Below are 10,913 nucleotides of genomic sequence, written 5' to 3'. Positions count from 1 at the left end.
AACAGCAGATTTTTTATGGAATATCTACAGAGGCAGAGTTGCAAAGAAAAATCCATATCTCAGACTGGCCAATGAAAATAAAAGATTAAGATGGGCAAAAGAACACAGACACTGGACAGAGGAACTCTGCCTAGATGGCCAGGATCCCGGAGTCGCCTCGTCACTGTTGACTGTTCACTGTTCACTGAGACTGGTGTTTTGCAGGTACTATTTAATGAAGCTGCCAGTTGAGCATCTGTTTCTCAAACTAGACACTCTAATGTACTTGTCTTCTTGCTCATTTGTGCACCGGGGCCTCCCACTCCTCTTTCTATTCTGGTTAGAGCCAGTTTGCACTGTTCTGTGAAGGGAGTAGTACACAGCGTTGTACGAGATCTTCAGTTTCTTGGCAATTTCTCACATGGAATAGCCTTCATTTGATGTCTTCACTATTATTCTACAGTGTACAAAATAGTAAAAATAAAGAAAAACTCTGGAATGAGCAGGTGTGTCCAAACATTTGACTGGTACTCTATGTACATATTTTTTACCCATCTACCAGTAGGTGCCATTCTTTATGAGGCGTTGGAAAACATCCCTCTTTGCTGTGGTTGAATCTGTGCTTGAAATTCACTGCTCGACTGAGAGACCTTACAGATAATTGTATGTGTGGGGTATAGAGATGAGGTAGTCATTCAAAAATCCTATTAAACACTATTATGGCACACAGAGTGAGTCCCTGCAACTTATTATGTGACTTGTTAAGCACATTTTTACTCCTGAACTTATTAAGGCATGCCATAACAAAAGGGTTTTAATGCTTATTGACTCAAGACATTTCAGCTTTACATTTTTTATTCATTTGTAAAAATGTTTTTAAAAAACAATTCCACTTTGACATGAGCTATTGTGTGTTGGCCATTGACAGAAAATCTCAATTGAATCAATTTTAAATTCAGGCTGTAACACAACAAAATGGGGAAATAGTCAAGGGGTGTGAATACTTTCTGAAGGTACTGTAGCTATACTGTACAGTGTAATATATCAGAGATGGGACCAAGTTCCGATTATTAGAGTCACAAGCAAGTCTCAAGTCACAAGGTTCAAGTCTCAAGTCGAGTTCCAAGTCGAACGGGTCGAGTCTCGAGTCAAGACCAAGTCACGCATTCTAAGAGCAAGTCACGTCAAGTCACACGTTTTCCCAAGACAAGTCTCAAGTCAAGTAAAAAAAAAAATCTATACATGCAATGACTTGTTCAACTACAAATCGAGACCTTGGGACTGTAAGGTTCTAGCTGACATTTTTGTACAAAATGAGTTAGTCACATATAATAGATCTTTAGATGGTTCTTCATCTGTCTGTAAAGTTATATTTTTAAAAAGTACATTTTAATTGAAAAAAATGATCAACTAGAAAGTTTTATCTGCATAAACCCACTTGAACTTGGCGCTATAAGGTTCGATCTGCAATCCAATCACAAGCCTGAAGAAATACAGACAGACCTATCAGAACACGTCTTTGCCGTCTTCCTCTATGGTCTAGTCTAACCAGCAATAATGGCACGCAAGCAACAAAAAATCAACGCTGTCAGAAACCTTAAGGTAAATGATGTCACATCGTTGTACCGCGACGACAGTCATTTGTCTAATGATCATAATACATTTCTTAATTTTGGTAAAATAGTGTTATTTTATCCTTTATGTATTCATATAGCTAGTATTCTTAAAAACTGAACATGTCTAATTCACAAGTGTCAGATAGACTGATCCCAGAATGACATTCAGAGCCTTAAGGTTCTATCTAAAAAAATAAAATGATAAATGTGTCAGCATTTTGATACTCTGTACTTAAGGTACCTTTAAGGTGAGGACCTTAATGGATTATGAAAAAATTATTCACTACAAAACAGTTCTGAGATCTGGGATGTGAAAACTGATGCTCAATATCTCAGAACTATGCTTATTGTAGATAGAACCTTATAGTCCCAAGGTCACGAAATCTGTGTCTATTTATTGAGGCTACCAGACAGCCCTTTCCATTATGTTATCTACAACCCATTTTGATTATGTAAAGCTTCATAACTCAAATTTCAAGCAATTTTGACATACCAAAAGACCAGTGGGCCCATCCTAGTAATTGTTGCTTGATACCCCATTGCTGGTGAGCATGCAAAATAAACAGTTCATATTCTTGATGGCCCACATTTTTTGGGAGCTGCATATTGATACAAAAATAAACAGCATTTTACACATTCATTTTCAGCTGAAGGTCATTCATGTTCAAAGTCAATATCAACTACGAATATCATGTCACATTTGAACTTCTCTGGAGTTCAGAGCAAGGAGGGTCATACAGCCTACCTGTACGCAGCGGAAGTTGCAGGATCGGATGGAAAGCACGATCTGTCAGTAACCTTTTTCTTCCTCGCAAATATTGTAATTCATTCGCCGGAATATGTTACATCGTCATCCCATAAGTATAGAAGGTAGTGAGATGTCACAGCTATCTTTGGACATATAGCCAGTACCACCCCTGAGCACAGGAGGTTGGTGGCACCTTAATTGGGGAGGACAGGCTCGTGGTAATGACTGGAGCGGAATCAGAGGAAGGGTATCAAATACATAAAACACAAGGTTTCCTCCCCTCCATTTGCTCCATTCCAGACATTTTTAGAAGCCGTCCTCCCCTCAGAAGCCTCCACTGCCACTGTCACGTCCTGGCCAGTATAAGGGTTAATTAGTATTGTAGTTTGGTCAGGACGTGGCAGAGGGTATTCGTTTTATGTGGTTCGGGGTGGTGTGTTTTGTTGAAGGGGCATTTGGTTTAAGTATTCCGGGTTTTTGGGCACTGTTTGGTTTTCAGGTATTCTATGTTTAGTCTAGGATGTCTGTTTCTATGTTTGGTTAATTGGGGTTGGGACTCTCAGTTGAAGGCAGGTGTTGTCTATCTGCCTTTGATTGAGAGTCCCATATATTAGGGTGTGTTTGTGGTTGTTATTTGTGGGTGAATGTTCTGTGTTTCGCCTTGTGCCTTACCAGACTGTTTTTGTTGATCGTTTGTGTTTTGTTATTTTTTGTACGTTCATTTTTTGAAAGTAAATAAACATCAAGATGAGCCTGCACATACCTGCTGCGTTTTGGTCCTCCTTAACCGACGACAACCGTGACAGCCACTGAGGTATATAATTATAACCCACCCAAACTAGGCCTATCCGAAATAGGAAAATGATCAATGAAATCACCAGCTTATTGTTCTGGCAAAGATGAATCCGTAGCACATCGCTGAACTGAATTTTAATTGGATAATATTAACGTAGGTAGGCTACTCTGTTTTTGCCAAGGAAAAACCAGAGACAATTAAGCAATTGCTTTCTGGTCACTAATCTGGATATGTGTGCCCGCCTTTGCAAGCCAATGTTGATGACTGGTTATTGGTCAACAGTCACGAAGCGCAACTTTTTGGTTCTGAAGCACAGATTACAAGAATCTGGTGCAATGCCTTAGGCCTATATTAGTAACCAGATCGAATAAACAAAAGTATAAATATAAAATACAAACGGTAGGCTATATTTGACAGTTTGCTGGTCCAATCAGAGGGCGCAGTGTACGTTTCACTAGACAATTTGTCGTTTTTTTTTTTGCAAGTGCGATGCTGCCTCTGGCCTAATCCACGGAGACTCTGTGCCACAAAATGAGTGACGAAACATTACAAAATCTGTCCAGATACTTTCAAGTCGTCAGTCTCAAGTCTAAATTGAGTCCCGAGTCTTGAGTCCTCATGTCGAAGTCAGGTCTCCAGTTGTTTAATTTTCTATCAAGTCAAGTCTCAAGTCATCACCTCCGTAATGTATGGTTTTGATGCCAGGGGAAAATCATTAGAACTGTTGCTACAATGCAATAGCTTTTCTGTTCACATCATTAATGCAGCAATTTCAACCGATTTCTCTCAATTACCCTCTTCGCCATCATAATTGATAAATGTATAGTACATTGCTCTTTTTCGCTCTCTCTCTCCCTCTGTTTTACACACACACACACACACACACACGTACGTTCCCTCTCTCGCATTGTTGAGTCCCGTTGGAGTCAGACAGTTGAACATATTAGTGCCTCCCTATATTCTTAGAATTAGTGGTGACTCGAGGAACCCTGAAGATTCCTCAAAGAGCCATTTGAAGCTTTAGTTATTTGAGGGGTTCTTGGAGGAACCTTTAATGTTTCAATGTAGCAAAGGGTTCCCGGAGAACCGCTGGACTGGAGGCGTGGCTTTCAGATAGATATTTTTAGGCCTCCCAGGGGTGTAAATGTCATTCCTGTTCATCTGTTCTGTTGTATTGTCATCCCATGTTAAGGTTGAAAACTGACAGTTTTGTAGCTTTAATGAGGCTTACAGAGATGTATGAGTTCCTCTACAGCACAGCCTACGCAAATCCCCAAGTTGGAATTGTTACCGCTTTATTACTATATGTAATCAGCAATATTAATGCTATTCATATTAGATGATGTAATATGCATAAAAAAATTATGTATTTGCTGTGTACAAACAGGAATTACATTTACTCTAACGGGTGGCCAAAAGGAACTATCTGAAAGCCACACCTCCATTAAGCCACGCCTCCAATCTTCTGATAGGCTGCCACCTCTACAATATATTATTAAAAAGGTTCACTAAAAGGTTATGGTTTGAACCTTTGCACAAGGGTTTCTCAAAGAACGTTTTCAAAGGGGTTCCTCGAAGGTACCTTTTTGAACTGGAAAGGTTCCCCCGGTGTGGCAATTTTTTGAATTCTAAAATGTTCTTCCAGGCTATTTTACTTCTAAGAGTGGAGGGAATTCAATACCTAGTAGATGAGTGGAATTCTAGTAGCTGGCATGCATTATATAGATATATGCAGCAGAGAAGGCCTCACTGGACAAGTGGTCCTTCTATTCCACACCAGGGAAGCAGGCAAGGATGTGCTCAAACTACTTAAACAGAACAGGCCTGGCTCCATGCACCACGTTACTGTTACAAGTCACGCTGTTACTCACCGCGGTACCGTTACAAGTCACATTGCAGCGTATCACCTCTCACCAGTCAGCAGTGAGTACACATGATCCTCGGTCCTCAACAAAACACCTCTATGGAGAAGAGGAGAGAGAGGCTGCAATCCCAAATAGCAGCCTATACCCTATATAGTTCACTACTTTTTACCAGGGCCCTATATATGGGATAGGGTGCCATTTAGGAGGCAACCAGAGAGAAGTCAGGACACCTCTAAGAACATAACATCTGAAATAGGCTGACAAACAACAAGGTCTGGTGTTCTCTGTGTTCTTGGTTTATTCAGTAGAATGCAGCAGCACACAGGGGTGGTGATTCAGAAAGGCCTCATGTTTCAAAGGGAACGTTTTCTCCGAATGGGAGCGGTATAAATAAAAACCCAGGAGTGCCTCTGGTGAGGAGTTAGTTTGGGACTCTGCGTGAGCTTTGGTTCACAATGGGCCCAGTGTGTGTGTGTGTGTGTGTGTGTGTGTGTGTGTGTGTGTGTGTGTGTGTGTGTGAGTGGCTACACAGAGTGTACAAAATATTAGGAACACCTTCCTAATATTGAGTTGCACCCCTTTTTGCCCTCAGAACAGCCTCAATTCCCAATTGTTCCCACAGTTGTGTCAAGTTAGCTGGATGTCCTTTGGGTGGTGGACCATTTTTGATACACACGGGAAACGGTTGAGCATGAAAAACCCAGCAGCGTTGCAGTTCTTTACACACTCAAACTGGTGCGCCTGGCATCTACTACCATACCCCGTTTAAAGGCACTTAAATCTTTTGTCTTGCCCATTCACCCTCTGAATGGCACACATACACAATCCGTGTCGAAGGATTTTTAACAGGTGACATCAGTAAGGGATCATAGCTTTCAACTGCATTCACCTAGTCAGTCAGTCATGTAAAGAGCAGGTGTTCCTAATGTTTTGTTCACTCAGAGTATATATATATATATATATATATATATATATATGTGTGCCTGTATGTGTGAGAGAGTGAAATAGTCACATGGGCCTGTTATGTCACACGTCCACACACATCATCCATCCAATATGTGCTGCATTAAGCCATGTTCACTCTGCTCTGCACTCCGTGGGGACCAGGACCAGGACCAGGGCCAGGGCCAGGACCAGGGCTAACTCAAGCATTTCACTTTTAAAAGCACAATGCATGTGTCACATGGGACCCTCTGCATGGGTCGTCACTAGTTACCACAGCCACAAAGTCATAATTATGGCTAAACCCTGCCTATTTCTAAAATGTATCTTCTTAAAATCTGATTTAGACCTACATTTTAACCAACATTAACCGCACTGCTAACCTTATGCCTAACCCAAACCTTAAATGAAGACCAAAAAGCGAATTTCTGTTTTCATGAATTTTGATGTTCTAGCTAATTTTGACTTTGTGGCTGTGGTAACTAGTGACAACCCTCTGCCTGAGCCAGAGTGGGAGATACTACCCCATGGGAGTGGGGGTGTATAGAATAAATCAAATAGGAATGGTTCATTTACAGAGTTGGCTAAAAAGTATCCTTCTCAACCCCTCCCTTTAAGGTAATATGCCAACTTAATAACATATGTGTGAGCCTGAATCTGAACCTGAATCTCTTTAGCGCAGCACAGCTGGAGGGACTAAAGCCTAGCCGCCTGCCTGGCCACCGTGCCTCAGCCTGCTTCCCAAATGGCAACCTATTCCTTATGTGCCATAGGGCTTTGGTCACAGGTAGTGTGCTATGTATTGGAAAGGGTGCTATTTGGTATGCAGCCTAGCTTCCAGCTCCTAGCCCCTAGCTCCCCTGCCCACCCCATCCTGGCCTGTTAATGGTACAGGTCGGGCTGGGTGAGGGTAATTACTACAGTGGTACTGTGCTCTGCCTGGACCCCCCCTCCCCCCATGGCCATACTGAGACTGTTTGAGCAGTTGTGTTTTCTTTGTGCGGCCAGGCCTGCTATCACATTACTGCACACATGCTGATGCAGCATCAACCCACCAAACCCCCTCCCCTACCCACCTACCCAGCGCCAGCACCAACCCTTCCCCTACCCACCTACCCAGCCCCAGCCCCAGCCCCAGCACCAAACCCCCTCCCCTACCCACCTACCCAGCCCCAGCCCCAGCACCAAACCCCCTCCCCTACCCACCTACCCAGCCCCAGCCCCAGCACCAAACCCCCTCCCCTACCCACCTACCCAGCCCCAGCACCAAACCCCCTCCCCTACCCACCTACCCAGCCCCAGCCCCAGCACCAAACCCCCTCCCCTACCCACCTACCCAACCCCAGACCCAGCACCAACCCCTCCCCTACCCACCTACCCAGCCCCAGCCCCAGCACCAAACCCCCTCCCCTACCCACCTACCCATCCCCAGCACCAAACCCCCTCCCCTACCCACCTACCCAGCCCCAGCACCAAACCCCCTCCCCTACCCACCTACCCAGCCCCATCCCCAGCACCAAACCCCCTCCCCTACCCACCTACCCAACCCCAGACCCAGCACCAACCCCTCCCCTACCCACCTACCCAGCCCCAGCCCCAGCACCAAACCCCCTCCCCTACCCACCTACCCAGCCCCAGCCCCAGCCCCAGCACCAGCACCAAACCCCCTCCCCTACCCACCTACCCAGCCCCAGCACCAGCACCAAACCCCCTCCCCTACCCACCTACCCAGCCCCAGCCCCAGCACCAAACCCCCTCCCCTACCCACCTACCCAGCCCCAGCCCCAGCACCAAACCCCCTCCCCTACCCACCTACCCAGCCCCAGCCCAGCACCAAACCCCCTCCCCTACCCACCTACCCAGCCGCAGCACCAAACCCCCTCCCCTACCCACCTACCCAGCCCCAGCCCCAGCACCAAACCCCCTCCCCTACCCACCTACCCAACCCCAGACCCAGCACCAACCCCTCCCCTACCCACCTACCCAGCCCCAGCCCCAGCGCCAGCACCAAACCCCTCCCCTACCCACCTACCCAGCCCCAGCGCCAGCACCAAACCCCCTCCCCTACCCACCTACCCAGCCCCAGCCCCAGCCCCAGCACCAAACCCCCTCCCCTACCCACCTACCCAGCCCCAGCCCCAGCACCAAACCCCCTCCCCTCCCCTACCCACCTACCCAGCCCCAGCTCCAGCACCAAACCCCCTCCCCTACCCACCTACCCAGCCCCAGTGCCAGCACCAAACCCCTCCCCTACCCACCTACCCAGCCCCAGCCTCAGCACCAAACCCCCTCCCCTACCCACCTACCCAGCTCCAGCACCAACCCCTCCCCTACCCACCTACCCAGCCCCAGCGCCAGCACCAACCCCTCCCCTACCCACCTACCCAGCCCCAGCGCCAGCACCAACCCCTCCCCTACCCAGCCCCAGAGCCAGCGCCAGCACCAAACCCCCTCCCCTACCCACCTACCCAGCCCCAGCGCCAGCACCAAACCCCCTCCCCTACCCACCTACCCAGCCCCAGCCCCAGCACCAACCCCTCCCCTACCCACCTACCCAGCCCCAGCGCCAGCACCAACCCCTCCCCTACCCACCTACCCAGCCCCAGCGCCAGCACCAACCCCTCCCCTACCCACCTACCCAGCCCCAGCACCAGCACCAACCCCTCCCCTACCCACCTACCCAGCCCCAGCGCCAGCACCAACCCCTCCCCTACCCACCTACCCAGCCCCAGCGCCAGCACCAACCCCTCCCCTACCCACCTACCCAGCCCCAGCGCCAGCACCAACCCCTCCCCTACCCACCTACCCAGCCCCAGCGCCAGCACCAACCCCTCCCCTACCCACCTACCCAGCCCCAGCGCCAGCACCAACCCCTCCCCTACCCACCTACCCAGCCCCAGCGCCAGCACCAACCCCTCCCCTACCCACCTACCCAGCCCCAGCGCCAGCACCAACCCCTTCCCTACCCACCTACCCAGCCCCAGCGCCAGCACCAACCCCTCCCCTACCCACCTACCCAGCCCCAGCGCCAGCACCAACCCCTCCCCTACCCACCTACCCAGCCCCAGCGCCAGCACCAACCCCTCCCTCGGCTCTAATCTGCTCCCTCAGGACGCTTACTTTTCACCAGGCAATGAACCAGGCCCTCCCCACGTCTACATCTACATCCACCTCAGTGCCGGCCCTCTCTCTCTTTCTGCCTCCCTCTCTCTCTCTCTCTCTTTCTGCCTCCCTCTCTCTCTCTCTCTCTCTCTCTCTTTCTGCCTCCCTCTCTCTCTCTCTCTCTTTCTGCCTCTCTCTCTCTCTCTCATCTCTGCTGATCTACAGTGGAAGATTATTCACGGAGCTATCGCTACGAACAGATTCGTGTCACACCTTGATCCATCAGTGGAGAGTGGTGTCTTTTCTGTGGGGAGGAGGAGACTTGTTTTTTTCTGCTTAAACTGGAGCATGTTGTTTTCGGGGGCTGGTGAACCGTCTGTGGGACTCTGTAGTGGTGTGGGGCGTCAGGGGGGTTCTATGTGCGGTGGACAGTGTGTGGACTGGGGGGGGGGGGGGGGGGGGGGGTTGGTTTTAACTTTCTAGTCTGTTAAAATGAAGTTTGGGCCAAATATTTTTTTTTAAATCAACAAAAATCGCTCGCTCTCTCTCTTTCTCTTTTTGCCTCTCTCTTTCTCTCTCTCTCTTTCTCTCTTTCTCTCCCTTTCTCTGTCTGTTCTCCATCTGCTCTCACTGGCTGAATTGGCGTGGTTAGAAACCTCAGCTGCCAGCATGGCTAAAATCACATCAGCTTGAGTTTGTGATGGTGGCTCCGAACGTCCAGGACCTGGGATGTACACTATACTGCACTAGACAGGAAAGGTCTGGGAAGAAATACACCTGAAGATGACCTCCACATGAACGAGGAAAGACTCACACAACACAAAGAAAAGAGTCTCAGTGGAGGTAGTGTAGTGGGGGCACGGCTAGCTAGCTGACTCGAGGCAGAAAGACTGTTGCAGAGAAAAAGGGATTGGTCAGTGTGTTTATTTTTCCCTGCCTGCAGAAAGGGGTTAATTGATGGTTTTGGATATGCTTACCTAGAAGGAGGAATAGGGGTTTTGACCCCCCCCCCCCTCTCTCTCTCTCTCTCTCTCTGAGCTCCAGTGAGCTTGTAAAGTCAGCAGCCATACATTATGGTATAATAATAATCCTGGTTTTATTGGGATTGCAGAGGGGGGGGGGGGGGGTTAAGTGGTTATGAAGCACAATTCATGCCCTGTACAAAAGAGGACTGTACTGCTATATACATATACTGTACCGGCTGTTCCTCCACATACTCACAGACAGAGACCTTATTGGAAATGTGGTTTTCATTGGTACGTAGATAGAGCACAATGCTCCGTGTGTTTGTGAGTGAGTGAGTGAGTGTGCGTGTGTGTATGTGTGTGACCACTATGCGTGAATCAGCGTTGGGGGTATTAACGACATGTTGGTATTTAAACAACTCCTATAACAACGGGGCTTAAGTCTATCATTGTGCCCACACTCTGCATGTTACAGAGCCAATGGTACCAGTCTGCTTACTAAACCAGCATGATGCAGACACTCCATTGACATGACAAGTGTACAGGAAATACGCAATTACCACATACGACCTTATATCAGTACATTTCCCCATCAACATTCCTATGACAGTTCAAAAGCGTCCGATAGAGATTTCTTACCTCAAGATTAAATTAAATATTGGCAGGTCAAAAGTGTCCAATATTAGATTTCTAGAATACGACAAGGCCTTTGCATAAGGAGCTAGATGTGTCAGGAAAAGCTCTGAAAACCGTTCCGTCTAGGTAGGTTTAGGTAAAGGTCAGTGAATAAATGTTGGAGGGAGTTCAAACATCATCCAAGGCTCCTGCCAGAGATCGAACTTCAGCAAGCAGCTCTTCAAAGAGACCTGAATCACTCTAAAGGCCTTTAAAGGACAAAAA

At 47.8% G+C, this 10,913-nt stretch overlaps 1 protein-coding gene across 1 annotated transcript in view; it reads left to right on the top strand.

Annotated features, from left to right (window-relative positions):
• The window catches only part of LOC115164047 (vegetative cell wall protein gp1-like), an 81,049-nt gene extending 71,723 nt beyond the window's left edge, over positions 1 to 9,326 (top strand). Inside the window, exons 2-5 of the mRNA XM_029716175.1 lie at positions 7,205 to 7,545; positions 7,767 to 8,043; positions 8,126 to 9,121; positions 9,274 to 9,326. Coding sequence (XP_029572035.1) covers positions 7,205 to 7,545; positions 7,767 to 8,043; positions 8,126 to 9,121; positions 9,274 to 9,326 — 1,667 coding nt within the window. The remainder of the gene's footprint in view (positions 1 to 7,204; positions 7,546 to 7,766; positions 8,044 to 8,125; positions 9,122 to 9,273) is intronic.
• Positions 9,327 to 10,913: the final 1,587 nt, after the last annotated feature.

This window comes from Salmo trutta, chromosome 27 (assembly GCF_901001165.1).
Source record: "Salmo trutta chromosome 27, fSalTru1.1, whole genome shotgun sequence".
In the NCBI taxonomy this organism is placed as follows: Eukaryota; Metazoa; Chordata; class Actinopteri; order Salmoniformes; family Salmonidae; genus Salmo; species Salmo trutta.
The sequence above is the reverse complement of the archived record's forward strand: the minus strand, read 5'-3'. Positions and strand labels throughout refer to the sequence as shown.